The sequence below is a fragment of the Falco biarmicus genome, chromosome 4, assembly GCF_023638135.1.
Source record: "Falco biarmicus isolate bFalBia1 chromosome 4, bFalBia1.pri, whole genome shotgun sequence".
NCBI lineage: Eukaryota > Metazoa > Chordata > Aves > Falconiformes > Falconidae > Falco > Falco biarmicus.
Genome location: NC_079291.1, coordinates 19477699 through 19495193, shown reverse-complemented (window position 1 = coordinate 19495193; position 17495 = coordinate 19477699). Strand labels below are relative to the sequence as shown.

At 39.2% G+C, this 17495-nt stretch overlaps 1 protein-coding gene across 5 annotated transcripts in view; it reads left to right on the top strand.

Annotated features, from left to right (window-relative positions):
• The window catches only part of BBS9 (Bardet-Biedl syndrome 9), a 311231-nt gene extending 299947 nt beyond the window's left edge, over positions 1-11284 (top strand). For all 5 annotated transcript variants that reach the window (XM_056334745.1, XM_056334743.1, XM_056334742.1 and 2 more), the window contains one exon: positions 7572-11284. In XM_056334745.1, coding sequence (XP_056190720.1) covers positions 7572-7612 — 41 coding nt within the window. In that variant the 3' untranslated portion in view covers positions 7613-11284. The remainder of the gene's footprint in view (positions 1-7571) is intronic.
• Positions 11285-17495: the final 6211 nt, after the last annotated feature.

The window sequence follows — 17495 nt, the reverse complement described above, 5'->3', positions numbered from 1 at the left end:
TTTGTCTGATGATTTGTGTGACTGTCATTTGCAGTTTTCTAAGGAAAATAATCTCAGCTGAAAAGTTTGCTCTGTATTAGCTGGAGTTACATAGGTAGATGAGGAGCATTTGAAGTTATACTAATGGCGGGCTGTAGGTCTTCAGATGACAATTATGATCTGCAGCCAACCTATAGGAGTAGAAATTGAATGTAATATATGTGTATCATATCCATGAAGGATCTTGGGTCTTCCTGCAGGCAGACACTGGGTGGCTGTCTCCAGGAGTAGGATTCACTGCTATTCATATGAAAATGGTGGAAAATCTTACCCTAAAGCTAACCTACCCCTGGAGTTTTGCCTATCTGTCATGGTGATCACTTGTCTGGGAAGATAAAGGTTTCGTTAATAGTCAGCTGGCTGGTCCATCTGTCTGTCTGGGAAGTCAACAAAACAGCACGAAGAATTAAGCAGGCAAAAGACTGATTACTATGGTATTACTTCTCCCCAGGAAAAAGAGAAGTCTGTGTAAAAAAACCCCTGTTTTTATGTTATCATCTGTTTAATCTCAATGTACATCGCATATATATATATATATATGATTTCCCCCCCCAACAGCAAATTATTAGACCCCCCATTTCTGAAAAGCTTAATAGGATTTTGGGTTGCAGTGAATCGGAAGGTATAAGCATGACGAAGAATAAATGGAAGCATCGACATTTGTCTGGCCATAATTAGTTAGGTTTCAGATTGGTATTGTGCATATTTGCCTTGGAAACCACTGAATTAGTTTACTGCTTTAACAAAGGCTGATAGGTAATTAGAAAGAAGGGAGGTTTGGCCACTGAAAAGAGAACTCATTTTTAGAGATTTAATTCCTGGCAAGAAATATTTGTTTCAACTGAAATGTGTCATTTGTGGCGACTTCTTGTGATCAGCTCTAAATTAAAATAACTATTTCTCAAAAAATTTGCAAGCTTTCCTAGAAAAATGACCAGGATTTCAGAGGTGGTTTTGATAAACCAGATATTTGGAGAAAATAGGCATTTTTAATCCAAGATTTTGGCTTCACTGAAATTTCCCACAGTAATCATCAATGACTTCATTTCAGATAGGTAACTGCTTTTTAAGGAGCTTGTCTTCTTGCAGACATATTCAGTTTGCTCTGTAATAATTTTTTTTTGGGGGGGGGGCGGGTGTTTGGTTTTTTTTTTGGTTCCTGAATGGAGCTTAGAATACTGATATTAGAGCTACTTACAGAGCTCTACACTGCTTCAAGCTAACCAGCATCCCATTCCTCTTGTTCTTCTCTCTTTCATATCTACAAATGTAAACCAGACTCAGTGTTTTGGCACCTCCTTGCTTCTTACAGAACCCATTTATTCCATCAGTGTGTGTATGTATATAGGTATGGATATGGGACTGAGATCGTTAAAAGAAATGGCTGTACGCCTTGGGAATTTTTGGTCATGTCACTGGATGTGTTTCCTGATGTTCAAGTTTGGTAACATCACATTAGACACATTTGATATGTCTTGGGCATTTTCTAAATACAAGGCAGAACACCTAAAGAAAACATAGAAACTTTGCAACATTATAAATGTAGGAGTCTGAACTCTGCCATTTACAGCCTGAGTAGGGTAATCGCAGGAACTGGGAAGCAATGCACACCTCCGTACCTCACCCAAAACAGATGGGCAGTAATTCCATCTACTTCTTCATTCCTTGGATCTCCTGGTTGCAGCTCTAATGTTTTTTAGGTGTTGGGGTTCTCACCAGTTTTGTAGTAGGGATGTGCATGAGTATGTGTGTGCGTGTACACCATATGATGAAGTAGTGAAAGTTGAAGACAACAGTGTAATACAAAACAAGCATCGCATAACTTACTATCAGGATAAAATAGATGATAGGGTTATTTAGTGGCTGTACTTTGGAAAACAAAGAAATTGCCTTGGAAGGGACACTGTAACTTTTCCTAAAGTGTCCCTTTTCGCAGCTGGCCTGAGTTGCCACAGGACAGTGTCTGGGGAGTCACCATTGGGGGCTACTGCCTAGGGGCATGAATGCACAAGAACTGTGTAAGGTTTTTGAAAGTTAATTAAAAAAAAAATGTGAAGGGACACTTAGTAAATGTTGCCTTTGTCATTACCTCCTTGTTATCTCCATTGTGTTACACTGCTACTACATGTCACTGTTAAGTCAGAATGACAAAAGGAAGATTTTTATCAAGGCTCTTTAAATTTTGTGGGAATAGACCCTGCTATCCCCAAGGTGAGAGCTGCCTCTTCTACCCCTGCTATTTTGTGGCACTTTAGAAACTTAACCATTGATACCTTTGTGTAGGTTGGACTTGTGGTGTTGGTTGCAGTTAGTAGGGAGCATATTTGAGAGTGAGTGATGGAAACTTGTTTCACATCCTGTGACATATATGGTCCCTTAGGACACAGAAAAGTTCACAGAATGAAATCCTTTCTCGCAGTCACACTACTTCCTAAACTAAAAGCAAATTTAGTTGATTTACACAATTGTTTAATGGATGAGTCAGTCCATGCTTCCTGCTCATTCAGCTACCATCACTCCCCTTTCAGATACAAAAATCTGATTATTTTTCAATTATGTACACAGTGATCAGTGACGCACTTGAGAGGCAATGGTAAGGCTCACTTACCCCTTTTTATGGAATAATAAACGATATAGGATACTGATCATGTCCAGTTTCTCCTGGTAAAGCAGCGTAGGAAAGTTTGTAGGTTGTCCATCATGGTGATCAGTCTTCTGCACCACATTAGAACTGATGATTTTACACTAATCCATTTTGCGCTCCAACTAAGCTGTGTTAGTTTGCTTGGGATATGCAAGATATTGTTGCTTGTTTTAACTTTCTGGAAAGCCCTTAGGATTGTGTTAATGGAATAAAGATTAAATACTAAGAAATAGGAAGCTGTGTATATTCCTCAAGAAGTTTGTAATGATCAAGCAAATTATTAGCAGTGAATTGATGGGAGTTCTTAAAAGAGAATTACCATGATTTTCAGAAATGTGACTTGAAGGTGCTGGGAAAAATCTGTCATCATTTGTTAACAAAAAAGCAAAAAGCTATTAACTTAGGTCAGTTGGAACATTTTGTTTTGGATCCAAAATTTTATGAAAAACAGTTACTTTAAAACTGTAGTTTGTTCTCAGGCTGGTTTGTGTCAGGTCTAGAAATAGCAGTATTAACCAGCAGGCCGTGAGATGGGGTGGGTTTTTTCCCCTTTTAAGTGGGAATAGCTGTAGAAAGGGGTGCCTCCCTTCTCTAACTTAATATGAATTCAAAATAACTTTTGTTGTCTTGTTGTAACAGCCCTTTTTTTCTGAGTCACTGTATGAAAGAGAGACTGGGAAGCATTGAATACTGTAGATCAAACACTTCAAAGCCAACTTTGACTTAGTTTTATGCATGCTTCAGAGTAGACTAATGTACAATAGTATCCAGGAAACTCAGCCAGTAATTCATAAGAGTCCAAAATATTCTCTTTAGGATGAATCATAGCAGCATAAACGATAGGATTTGAGAAGATCCTTTAGGTCATCCAGTTCAAAGCCTGTGTGTCTTCCTCTTCACTTAATACCCGCTAGGATTTCACCTACCCTGTCTTTGCAAACCTCTCATATCCTTGACTCAGTCACCTCCCTGGGTAGTTTCTTCCATTGCTTAAACCTTACACCGTCATGCTTAGTGTGATCAATTTATGACTACAGAAAATGATCCTTTCTCCTCCCTTCTGCCATCATGCTCAAAAATCATCTCTCCTTTTAAATGTTTGGGGTTTTGGTTTTTTTGGTTTTGTTTGTTTGGTTGGTTTTTTTGGTTGGGTTTTTTTTTCCTTCTTTCTTTCTCTAGCTTCATGAATAATAATTCCAGGAAAGCTGAGGGGTTTTTAGCTGTCTTTGGTGCTTCTGTCATTGTAACTGATTTTCTTTGAACTTTCAGTTTTCAAGACTCAGTAATACATTTTGATCTAGAAATGAACTTTCTGTGACTCAGTGATATTATGCATTAAGTTTTGTTTTTCAAGAGGCAAATTAACACAGCTGAGGTGTTCTCTGTCTTTGTAGGAGCTGCTTCCATGAGTGTGCTAATGTGCTCTGTCTGACAAATACATAAGCAATGTGAGGGATTTAAGTGACTGAAGGTGTTATTTGTTTTTGACTTCAGATATACGCAACCTCATATTACTAATCAGGATATTAATGTGATCATGTACTTTAACTCTGTTTTGAAAACTTACCTCCAAAAACTCCTGGGGTTGCCTACTGCAAAATTTTTTGAGGTTATTTCCAAAAGCAGCTTCTCAGTTCATAACTGTACTGACAAACAGAGATAGAAACCTTTTAATAGATATTTGTCTTAAGTGTGTGCTCAGACCAGTATTATTCTGAAATGATTTTTGGATGATCTAGAAAATGAAACATTGAGAACTTTATAATGGGGATATGAAGGTGGAAGGAACAATTTTTTCTCTGATGAAATCAAGTAAAGGAGCTTTAAGCTACGGAATTTTTAATTTTACACTCTGAGTTTCTTAGGATCTGCCTCAGCTAGTCAATATGCTGATGAGAAACCCCTGTGATGTTAATAATCTCACCTACTATGATGTAGCATGTGCCAATTAGATTAATGTGAAATTTATGTTATTCTCCTAAATTACTAATAAATACTGAATGTTGAAAAAATACAGGGTAGAGGTGGGAAGGATGATTATTATAGCAAGCCCTGTTTTCATGCTGCCTCCCATTTTGGAGTTACACAAGAAAAATAGCTGCAGTCTATGCTCATGTGGTAGTTCTTTGATCCATGCAGAAGTATTCCAGTTTCCCTACAGTCATGTATGGCGCTGTCGGGCAAAGCTGTGCAAAACTTAGGTAAATCCTGCTATATCACTTCAGTTGTGCCAGCCCATAATTACAGTGAACACATTAGGTCTAGGGAATCCACTGTGTTTCATGAGCTTGAAAGTAACCGTTCACATGGCCCATTTTGGCTTGGCAATTTGTAGAAACAGACACAAGGGTTATTTGAAAGATGTCAATGTCATGGAAATAACAGGTTTTGAAAGCATTATCTTGCGCACTATTTTATGGCTCAAGTAAATTGTTTTGCGTTATAATCATATAATTAGATTTTAATTTTTAACATGCTAAGTTTTCAGCCTAATAAAGGAAAAGATGCATTAGGATATTATACCCTTTCCATGAAAATTGTTTTTTTCCCCCAATATTTTTGTAAACCTTCTTTGCTTAATTTCTCTTCTGATAGGCTTCTTAGATGCCCTCTAGCCAGTCCTCAAATGTATTGACGTTGAGGGCACTGTGCAGTGGCAATGTCACATGTCTTACCCGTGTAATTTAGTGAGTGATCCTAATGCACAAGTTAATGCCTCTTACCAGTCTCTGGTAAATCTGTGACTACTCTCTTCAGGTACTAAGGGGTGACCATAATCGTACCATCTTTGTGCCATTTCTCATTCAAACTATGTGCGAGTCTGACTTTTGTGAAGAGTGTGCAGAAACCAGTTTCATAATTCTTGCAAACTCTTTTCCTTGATTATGGTGGGAAAGTTGAATATTCTTCGGTATCATTTTGTGTAGTACAGACCTACAAACAGCTCCAGATATCATCTCAACAAAGCTATATACTCAGGAACAGTAGTAACTCTGAGCCCTGCAGTGGCTTCTACACTGCTTTGAGCTACGTGGGGTATTTCACTGCAGAAGCACGCCTTTAACAGCTTTTTCCACTGTGCTACTTCTGCAGGGCTTTCCTCAGCAAGTATCTGTATTTAAGATTATTTCCATGAAGTATTTCAAGTTGGTATCTCCTTTTATCTTCTCTCAGCCTTGTTAATCTCTTAGTCCTAAAGCAATATTTCTTTCTTCTCTCCAGCATTTGTAGCTCATCTTTGTTTTTATAATCCGCACATTCCATTATCATGCTGCCTACCTCCTTGCCCTAGATCATTAATGAAGCAAGTTGGGACCTGCTGCTGGTCCCTGTGGCATCCCAGCATGTGCTGTGTGATAAGAGTTTTGAACAAAAGAACTAGCATTCACGGGGCTGACCTTTGTAAACGCAAGTCAGCTCTTAACATGGTATTTTTAATTGTACTTTAAAAAAAAAAAAAAAAAGTAGGAACTTCAGTAAGGGCAACTTCTTAGCCCCTTGGGGGCCTTGGGCTTCCAGCTGTTGCTGAAATTTTACTGCTTTAGTCTTTTGTATCTTGATGATTTTATCCTTGATCTCCTGCTCTGTTAGCTTCACTGATGCTTTCCCTCAGTTCAAAGCTTGAGATAAAATTTGTTCAGTTTAGTACAATCAAACATGAAAACCATTGTGAATATTGAAATCCCCAAGCACCAAAAAGCATTGGTAGTGTAAAATAAAAACTGAAAAAGAAATCTGTATGTTTCTGTTCATGGAGAATTGCACAGATCTAAATTAAAGCATATTATTTTAAAATTACATAGTTTGTTATTGATAAATTCTGGTGAACATGGTTGTGAAGACAGTTGGGCTGACAGTTGACTGTTGAGTTGGGTTTAGAAGACCTGGATGCTCCAATTTTACTCTGCTGACCGACTGTTGGATCCTGTCACTTGACTGGGTGTGTGGGTATTTCAGCCTTCTTCAGAGGTGACTCGTAAGGAAAAAACCTCAAAACATAAAAGCTGTGTGTTGTTTTTATTATTATTCATATATCATTTGGAGATGATCATTAGGAAAGGATTTACGTTAAATCATTTTCAGCCTAAACTAAAAGTGGACATGTAGGAAACTGCTGGGTTAAAAATATCACTTTAAATTACAGTCATACAACTATGTGCATATACAAATATGTGTGATTATGCACTGTTAATTTTCTCCCTTAGATATTCCAAGCAACTTCGAATGAGTTTCTATCCACTTTTCCAGTTCTGCCAGGTTCATTATTGCAAAGATTGACATTCAATCCAAGATGGATTCATCTTGAACTGATATTTCAAAACAGGAAACTCATACTCTTGGTTTAAGGCAGAAATTATCTTCAATCCAGAGGTTTTGCTATTTACCTCCTACCCAAAGTGTTAGTCTTATATTTAAAAAAAAAAAAAAACCAAACCAAAAAAAACCCCAAAAAACAAACTAACACCTTGTTAATTAGTTTATGAAGCCTAATTTTCTATTATTTTGTAATTTGTATTGCTAGTTCTACCTAGAAAAAGAGGCAGGCAAAATGCAAATAGATTGGAGTAACTATCTCAGATCATATGCCCAGTTGTTCTCTGTCACTTTGTGATGTAAAAGTAGTCTGTGGTTTTGTAATTTAGACTGTATCATCCATCATATGCATAAAAGAGCTGATGTGAAATTGTTCTTCTTGCCTTAATTTTTATATTTTCTAAATTTGTGAGTGCTTGACTTTGCAAGTTATTCATTTTTATCCAGTTTTGCATGTAATGAATTGTTTCCTCCAGCTATAACCAAGGCTTTTACAACCTGATAGAATCAACAATATAGTGCATATAGTGGCCAAGTACACTGATTTTTTAAGCATCTTCTTTTTGCTTTATAGCTTTGTCTGAGGATGCAGCAGAGGAAGCAGAAAAGCCATGAAATCTGAAGAGGACCCTCAGGAAGAATTTCTGTCTGATGTCAGATGCATTTTATAATGCAGCAGTACCAATCCATTTTACTCTGTACTGATTGCAGCTTCCAGGAGATGACTGTGCTCATTTATACAAGTTCCATTCTAATCGTTTTGGTCGTATCTCCCTGCCAGCTACTAGCATCCTTTCTGTAAGCAAAGTTTAAGCACTTACCCAACTGTGGTAGGGGTGTTGTGTTATGTTTTGCAATATATCAGCCCTTTCTAAGGATTCAGTTCATTGATCAAAGACTGTTTACACATAGTTAAAAGCAACCTTTGTTTCAGGATACATTTTATCTTTTTTTAAAAGATATTCTGAACTGTACCTCCCTTTGAGATTATAGTAACATTTGTTATATCACAGTTTTGACAAAAGATAACTATCTTGTTTCCTCCTGTACTAACATTCACAATCCCAGACAACTGAATTCACCACCAGAAGAAAAACTGGTAATCCATCAACTTTCCCCCCCCCCCCCCTTTCATTGCTTATACAGACTCCTACTCTCTAGAGATATAGAGTAAAATATGGTTACTGGACATAAAGGGCAAACCTTTTTGCCATTAACTATGTCACTATGAATGTGAATAAAGTTTATGCTGTAAGTACCTTCAGCACAGCAACACACAGATCTTTTTATGGTTACCTGTGATTTCTGTTTTTCTTGTCACTCAGTCTGTTCTAGTTTATGGGTAAGATTTTCAAAATTAGCTAACAATTTTTGAGTGCCTTAATTTTTATTAATCCTGTTGAAGGCTGAGTTTTTAGAAGGTGCTGACTATTCACCTTCTGAAAGTCAGGTCCATGCAAGCTGTCTGAAATGTATCACCCAAACCTGAGGCAATCTTTTGAGAGGACCTTGGCGTAGGGTTGGAAGCATCAGGCTCATGTCTGAATTCCTGAGAGGGAGTTGAGACATCAATAACAGGTACTCAGAACTGAAAATAACTGAGACCTGGGTCAAGTGTAAAAACAGGCCACTTGAACGAGGCCTCTCCTGGCTGTTGCTGGTTCATACCAAAATACAAGTTGAAGTCTTTTGGGTGGCAGGTACAAAAAGCACTGCTAATCTCATCTTAGATTCTGGTGGATGCAATTGCGTGAGGCATCTCTGCATCCCGTGCTCCTGTTGGTTTCTTCAGCAGGGGTTTGCCAGCTCCTGCTCTAGCTGTTGAAGAGGTCCCTCCAAACCACTTCTGTGCTGTTTCCGCAGAGGTTGTGACAGTTGCTGTGGTCTGTGCTAGCTTGACCTGTGGATAAAAAGGAGACATTATTTTTCTGGATGTCTTAAGCCATCAACGGTCATGATCTCCATATCCACTTTCAACATTTTTGCATGCAACTCCAAAACAAAACCAGCTTTGCACCACTTCTGCATCAGCTGCTTTAACCCTCTGGTCCTGCGCTGGCTCGGTAAACATGTTATAACCACGTTTCATGGAGCCTTTTTCAACATGTTAGCTATTAAATAGAGCTGAGTGGCCAGGGAACTGGGTAAGGCTTCTGATACCTCTAGGGCTGAAGCTGCAACTCCCAACAAAAATGACTGTCCCCCAGGAGACCTTGGATATCTGCAAGTTGTGGGGCCAGAGATCTTGCTGCTTTCCCAGGAAAGAAAAATCCTCCCCCCTGCTCGTTATGGAGTGATTCTTCTGTCTGAGTTTTCTTCACTCTGATCCCTCCCCCGTGGTTTTTGTCAGGAGGGTAGCATCCAACCCATTGTCAAGGTACCCTACTGCGCTGAGAAAATTACACAATAAAATAATCTCCTGTAGTCTCTGTGCACACCTCCATGACCAAAGAAAATCCATGGAGAACTAATCAATTACTGTAGCTATTAGGCTTAAACTTTAACTATATATCTCCAATCTTCTGTTGTCCTCTTGTCAGCGGCTACTAGGTAATCTACAAAAATCAGCCACAGTTACTACTGAAAGCCTGTACCATAACGGTGTAGAATCCTGGGCCAAAGAATCATAAGCTATATGTTTATGTTATAGCTGGAAAGCACACTACTATGAGACTTCTGTGAAATATATTGTTTTGTCATAATTACCATTATTGAATGTGATCCCAGTGCTCAGAGCTGCCTGGCTTCATTGGGAGTTTAGGGTAAACAACGAGTAAGTGCTCAGGTAAATTATATCATCCACTCTTATTTAAGATATTTTCTGTTGGTTTAAGATATAAGGCTCAGAAGCACTTTTATTTGCCTTTTCTGCTCCATGCTTTGTAAAATGAGGTCCTACAAGAACAGTTTTACAGAAAGGGGGAAACATACTGGTAATAAAGGGTATGTATGTGTGTGAGGTAGAACTATGTGTAGTAGTAATGTGTGACCTCTTTGTATATTGCACGAAACTGCTGTATTTGATAGCATCATCAGGATTTAAAAGTTGCATTGAGTAAAACTTACTTCGTTTCCCCCAATGCCAAAGAGTCCATCTAGTTCAGAGGAAGGAAGTCGTTGAGAAGTAGTCAGTTATGCAGCAGGCTAAGAGGAAATATTGTAAAGTAATTCTTAGCAGCTCTCAAATGCAGGTTGAATTATTACAAAAGTTCTTTTTGGTTGGAAAAAAATCAGGCCAATTACAGGAAGTTTTGAAGTTAGAGAGTTGGCCAACTGAAAAATGTAAGGAGATATTGCTAGTTCGGGGGGACCAAATGTTTGGTTCTCATCAGTGGTGTTTCTGAGTCCAAGACAGACATTGCTGGCCAGTCAAACTATTCTGAACGGGATTTTAAAGTAATGCCTGTTCAGCTGTTCTGCTTAGCTTAAATATGCAGCCTGTCTGCACATTTAGCTATTCGAGGAGGATTTTATATGTTTAGGTGGCTCACAGATAAAAATGAGTCTTGAGTTACCATTTTATTCAAATTAATTATGTATACCTAAAACTAAAAGGAATTTTGTGACATTTTGCAAACCACATTGAGAGTCATGGCAACTTCATTATATTTGTGCTATAGCACTTTGAAATGCATTCTCTAAAACAAGTCCTAACAAAAAATATGTATCTTTTTTTCCCCCTATTAAATAGGTAAATACTTACAGAGTTTATTTTCTTGGTAGAGTTTATTTTCTGAATGTCATTGTCCAAGGGCTTTTCTTTCACGTCGCTTTTGTGCTGCTGCAATTTAGGAAAACACATTAAAACAATTAATACTATGCTGACCAGAATCTGGAGGTCTGGGCTCTGCTGATCTTTTGGGCTTTGAACACAATGCTGAGTTCAAACTAGGACTGTGGTTTCCAGCCCCAGATTGATTCTTCTGTCCAACTGTTACTAAACTATGACACAGAAAAACAACATTTCTTTACTTTCAAGGGGCTGGGTTTCGCTTTAGAATGTCTTGTCTTTTTCTCTCCTTTAGCATTTACTGTACAGTGAGCATTAGAGATTTAGTTTCTATATTCTTGTATTGCTTATAAAGAGTAATTTGCTGCCATAAACTGAAATTTGCTGAACAGAGATTATATTTCTATGTGAATTCCTTCCAGCATAAAAAAAAAAAATACAGGGTATGTGTCATATTGAAATAAATATCTTTCATTCTTATCAGAATATTCTGTTTATAAATAGTCTATTAAAAAATACTGCAAAGGTGCTGTGAAATATATAACATACTCCTGAAACTAAGCTTCTGTATCTCTTCTTTGTTTGAAATTAACCTTGAGTTTCCCATAGCCTTGTTTGTTGTCACCCCTTTACATCATGCTGCTTTGTTCATTTACTCCCTTGTAGCACAAGGTTCCTCCAGTATTTATGTGGCATCTTCATATGCAGTTTGCAGGTGACTTAGTTCTTTTGCAGCTCAAAGGTAAAGTTTGCATAGATTTTGGTAGGTTCACAGCTTAATCCAGTCCAGGGGACAGAATGCCCTCAGGTCCTGTTGAAACAGGTGAGAGGTGGAGGCACTCAGTGTCTACAGGGCTGGGCTTCTAATTAGTGAGTGACCCAAGCTAGAAGTGTTTTTGAATGCATTGTTTCTATGAGAATTTATTGTAATATTCCAGTAGACCAAATTCAACGCAAGTTTGATATTTATATAGAGACTGAAAAATATTGTTTGGTTTAAAGTCTGAAACTCCTCTCTACTTGTCTGTCACCTGTCTTGTAAATTCTTACTTATAATGGTCAATAGTATCAGGAATTATCATCTCTGTCATCCTTCATTGCAAGATAGCTAGCTTTTTCTTGTATAAAAGCTGCTAATTAGGGGAATATGTTTTATCCAGGAGACTAGCACATGGCAGCAAGGACACCTAGCACTTTTGTTAGCATTAAACGTATAGCAAGTGATTTAGTTAATCCCAGGATGGAAGCATTTAATTGATTTGACCTGGTGTTCTCTGACAATGTGTCCTGATCACTGTATCTTTACATCTGCTATAGCAAGGAGTACAAACTAATGCAACATGCAAGCATGTTTAAAAAAGTATAATTGTTATTTTAAAATACTGTGGTATTTTCCAAGAGTTTCATGTTGTTGAAAGCAAAAAATGGAGTAAAATACCATTATGTTTTCGTATGCAGTCATTGTAGGTTGATGTTTCCTTTGTATGTGCTGTCACGTGCTCAGATTTACCATGTGTGCACAGGTCATTCATGCTTGCAGATGAACCTGCTGTATTGAAGATTTTGGTATCCATCCTCATTCTTAAAGTGAAGGGTCGAGCAAAATCATGTCTTTGCAGCAGGAAAAATTGCAAAAGTAACCAGGAGCCCTGGAAGAGATCCACACCCTCAAGCTACGCATGTGAATTGATGTTAGCTCTAATGAGAGTATTTCCATTTGATATAGCACGAGTATATTCTATTATTCACTTGTTTACTAGCACCACTTTAACACTACTACACTCTCATCATAAAATAATATTTCTTTTGGAAATTATTTTTGGCAAAATCAGTTAAGGCTCCAGAGCAACATGATAGCACTGTGTGATAACATATTTTGATTCATCCATATAAGCAGAATAGAGACTTGGAGTGCTTCCGAAGTGGGAATGGTCATTGCAGAACACAGCTCACCCTCTGCCACAGCTCCAGCTGGGTGCAGATCGACAGTGTATTCAGCTGCAGAAACAAGATAAAAGCTGTTCCGATTATGTAAGCTGTTGCCTGATCAGAAATGTTGAAGGGAGGTCGCTCATCCTGAGTCATTACTGTAACCTGATTAGAGGCCCACATCTACTCCCGTTGAATTTCACTGAGTATTTTGCCATTGATTTTGACAGGACAGCATCCATGCTTTTCTACTGGAGGTTGCGTGCCGTAATAAGTTGACGTATCAGCACCATTTAACTCCTAGCTAGATGATATAATAAGTTATGAGGGCTGCTCCAAAAGGTACTGTTCCCAAAATACCATATGCATGAGGGTTAGCTAGTCAGTATTAATTAAACAGCTGCTACATTCCACCCCAGAAGCAGTTGCTTCTCTGTAGAGGGTGATGCTGATGGGCAATAGACCCTTGCAGAAGAAAACCCCATAGCATTTTATACACATTATTTCAGCCACTTATGTGATGCAGTCACTCTCAGGATGATGTATAGCAGCTTTTCAACAACCAAAGCAGGACTTTTAAATAGTTTAAGAAATCAGGCAATGAACAGCATGCTCTGCTCCCCAACCAAGAGAATATGGGAGGGAGGTATTTCCAGGACACATTCTATTAAGAAGAATGCACTTAACTTAATTTGGCATTTGATTAACAGAAAGCTTGGCCCTCTACCTTTTAAAAAGTTTCTATAGTTTCTTTAAATTGATGATGTTGTTATTACTATTTCCTGAACTACACATACTATTCAAAAATTGGCAGCTCCAGCCTCCTCTCATTATACCGAGAAATTTTATCATTGTTAATGAATGTAACATAGGTGCTATTCTAAGACAACTTTAGGAAACAACAAGGGTTTTGATCCAAGGATGGCTTGGACCAGTCCTCCTTACCTTGCTAAATCTGATGAGGCCATATGGTAAAGTCTACAGTGTGTTTGGGGAAGAAAAGAGTTTTTATTGTATTGATTTTATTACTTTATTAATTTTAAAGGGTAGACCAGTTCCACAGCATCTTGGAAGTGTTGGAGAATATAGGAAGAAGTTGTTCTATAACAGATGATATTCCAATTCATAATTCAATAATTAATAGTTACTTCAAGTACCCACAATATACTATAAGCATGGTTGGATTCAATTACAAGAGACATAAAGGGGATTATTATACTTTTTCTTCCCCTGATGGTATAATGATGTGGAGGCAGTTGGGATCCATAAATACTGGAGAACAGTCAAGTTGCTACATACATAACAGGAACGGCTTTTTCCAGCTGTCTGGATGTGCAGTGTCTTCCTTCTGCTTGAGTAACGACTGTAACTAGTTACTGGTGAGAATACAGCTTGGTTAGCATGGTGTGATTGCTTCTGATCCAGTAGAAACAGAGTTTCTCTTGGCAGAGTATTTCAGTGCCATGTTCCAGCACTGACTAGATATTTCATGGTGGTACAACACATATCTTTTGTCATGACACTGGACAGCTGCTTTGTGGGTTTCAGGGTGCAAGTCTCAGAACAGTTGGAAGGTGTGTGACTTGGGAGGGGAGCGTTTTGCCTGTTGCTGTGGGCACCAGTATTTCAGCTGTAAGGATTTGCCCCTTCTGACAGTGACTAGAAGGCCTGGGAGGAGGAAGAGGAGGCCCAAGATGCTGGAATCCCAGCAGGATCGTGACCTACAGTTCCCATGCCAGGTGCCACAGAGAAATGTATTCTCCTGAGGAGAGGAATCCTGCCTCCCCCAGGTAAGGCAGTGCCACCAAAATTTGTACACTCAGGTGTTTGGTGGTCAGGCAGCAGAGCTGAATGCCGTGATAACAACCAGCTTGATATCGGTAAAGGGCTGAAAATGAATGTTTCTGTGGCCAAACGACCAAAGAAGAATATGGACAATATGCCTGGCCTTTCAGAATAGCTAATGGTTTATCATTGCAGTGCCAGTTGCACTTACCTAGTCCCACAGCACCATGAAGCAGGAGATGGAGGGGCCCAGGAAAGCACAGTCCAAGCAGAAGTGGGTGATGCTTCCTTGCTGCAAGCAAGCAGGACTCAACAAGGTAAAGTGTGGTCTTCTATGGAAGTGCTACAGGTGAGGTTGGCAAAAACAAGCTGTAAGAATTGTAAATATGTAGGGCGTTATAGGTCAGGGATGATACACACTTAGGTAGAAGGAAATGATTTTATGTTTCTATTTTTTTCTTTTTTTTCTAAACAAAGTTATTCCACATTAAGCATTCATTAGCTCATCTCATGGGGAGAGGAGCCCTTCCTTGCTTTTCATTCCTTAACATCACCCACATTTTTGTAGATAGCAGTCACTCTTGCAATTGTGTCATTCATTTGTTTTCCTTTTTGCTTCTTTTTTTTTTTTTCTAACAGATCCCATTGACCATAAATCCATGATTTTGTCTAGCAGCCACTTTGTAGATGTGTTTTAAAATCCTGAAAGAAGGAAAACTTGCAGCAAAATGAGTGTTTGGTTAAATCTTTGAAATACAATGTAGCTATTCTTCTCTGGGATGAATAACATTGCTTTCAGCATCAGGAAAATAATGAATGGAAAACCAAATGTGCTCTAAAGAAGCTGAAGCCTTTTTTAAAGGGCTACTGCCCAAGTATGTCATCCAATGGAGGAATGTTGGTAGCTGCATTGTTTTTTGTACGACAGCTACCCAGACGGTGATGTGATACCTTTTATTGGGCTAACCAAAGTTAAAATTAGAACTGAGCAAATAAATCCCAATGAGTAACAGAGTTTGTACATTTAACCTTTCTTGCTGCTTATTAAGATCAGCTTTTTCAAACCTGGCCACTGATTTTTGGCTTCCAGTTTACAGCATGCTGAGAGGGCCCAGTTGCTAAGCCTGGTTAACTTCCTACCTTCAGCTTAGCAATTTTGATCGTGCAAAAACTAAGAGGTACAAGAATACGGTCTGGTCCTACTCGTTCAGGATTATTGCACTGGCTAGAAAAATGGTTTCTACAAATGCTCTTCCACCTCTCTGTCATTTGGAAATATCCACAAATCTGAACCCAGAGCGTTTAGCTCAGTGAGGCTTCTTAGGTCTCAAACCAGGGGGCACATCCATCCCTCTGGGGCTGAGTGCGGAAGTGAGTTCAGCCATTTACCTGTCTGTTTATCTGGTATAGTTTATTGCTATAGTAGAGCTGGGGGAGGCTTTGTGATAACATTTATAGAAACCCACATGCACTGTGATTTTTTTTGTTTATAGAGGTTTGTTACCAAATCACTTCCACATTGACTTCAGATTTGAAACTCATTTCTCTCTTTCTCTCTGGTCATTGTCCTCACTACTGTAAAATTTTATGCACCAAGTTTAAAGACAAATTATTCCTTCTCTGTATCATGTTTACTCCTGTCAAAAGATACCTCTCTTTCAAAACCAGTCATGCACTGCTGCAAGTGAAGTGAGCATCACAGCAGAGGTAACCAGATCAAATTGTCTGTAAATAGTGAAGTTGTATAACTCACTGATTCAGCATCCAGCGGGTGTGGTGGAGCAGTTTCCAAAATGGTAAACTTACTCACCAGAGCGGCCAGAGGACGTTTGTGTTCGGGGAAAAAAAAAAAAAACACAAAACCAAAACAGCCAGAAGGGTATAAGCAAAAGAAGAACCGTTCTTAATTTCTTGTGCCTACTTCGTCGTTACTTGGGGCTAGACAGTTAGTCACGTGGCTTCTGTGGTGAGAAGATTGTGGCTTTGACTCTCAGCTAGGACAAACTGCGACTGGGGTAGCTGAGGCTCTGACAGTGTGCCTGGCCAGCCCCGGAGCCGTGCACTAGCCCCTTTTCCCTTCTCCCCCTTTCCCCGCACATGCACAGGCTCCTCTCTGCTCCTCAACAGGGCAGAAGCGGGGATGCTCTGTTTTACTTCTCAAGGGTAAATCTCCTCCTCCAGCACATGGCTCCAGCAGAGGCTGTGCCAACAGTCAGGCTGTGCCAGCATCACTCAAGACTCACCATGGATTCCCCCAGCTCTGTGCCTCCGCCTGGCTCATGTCAGAGGTGTCATCTGGCTCCCCTTTATGTATTTTCCACCCTTTGTAAACTATAGCCCCAGGTGGTGCTTAGAAAATACTCATAAACCAGTATAATAGCTTTTTTTTGCCTCTCCCTACAGGCTCCCACATCTCTTCATCTTCACTGTGTGCCCACAAGGATATCTTTGGATTAACGTGCCACACTAGGTGGTGTCACTGCCAGGCTTCGCTCAGTCTCTGTCCTTCCCCTCGCTAAGGCCTGCATTACCAAAACTAACTGATAATTTGGGTTGTGCTCATCTTTTAGGTACCCCAATTGAACTCAAAGCCTGTGGCTCAGCCTGGGAACCCAGAAAGTGAGACTCTAGGTTTGGAGAATTTGGTGGCAGGTGAATAGAGCTATTGTTCAGCTGCTTCCATGCTCATACCTTTGTGATCTGGCTGGATCCTGCTAGCTGTGAAAAAATACTTTGTTTGCATTGCACCTCTTCAGGGACAAAACAAAGTATAGCTTTCACAGCAATCTTTTCTTCCTCATTTCTTCTAGTTTGCATCATCTAAATTCAAACTGTCTTGTCTTAATAATTTTCTGCATTTGGGCCAGCAGCTGAAAGCCTGTGAAAGTATGTGCGTTTTATCCTCTGCGTGCTCGGCAAAAACAGCTTTACAAACCACAGAGGCTATTTTAAAATAAATGGCCATTTTTTGAAATCCTATCATTACAGAGTGAGGCTCGATTGTTGTCCTCTGAGTGCTTCATAGCAGCAAAATTCCTGCATTTTGGGAATTGT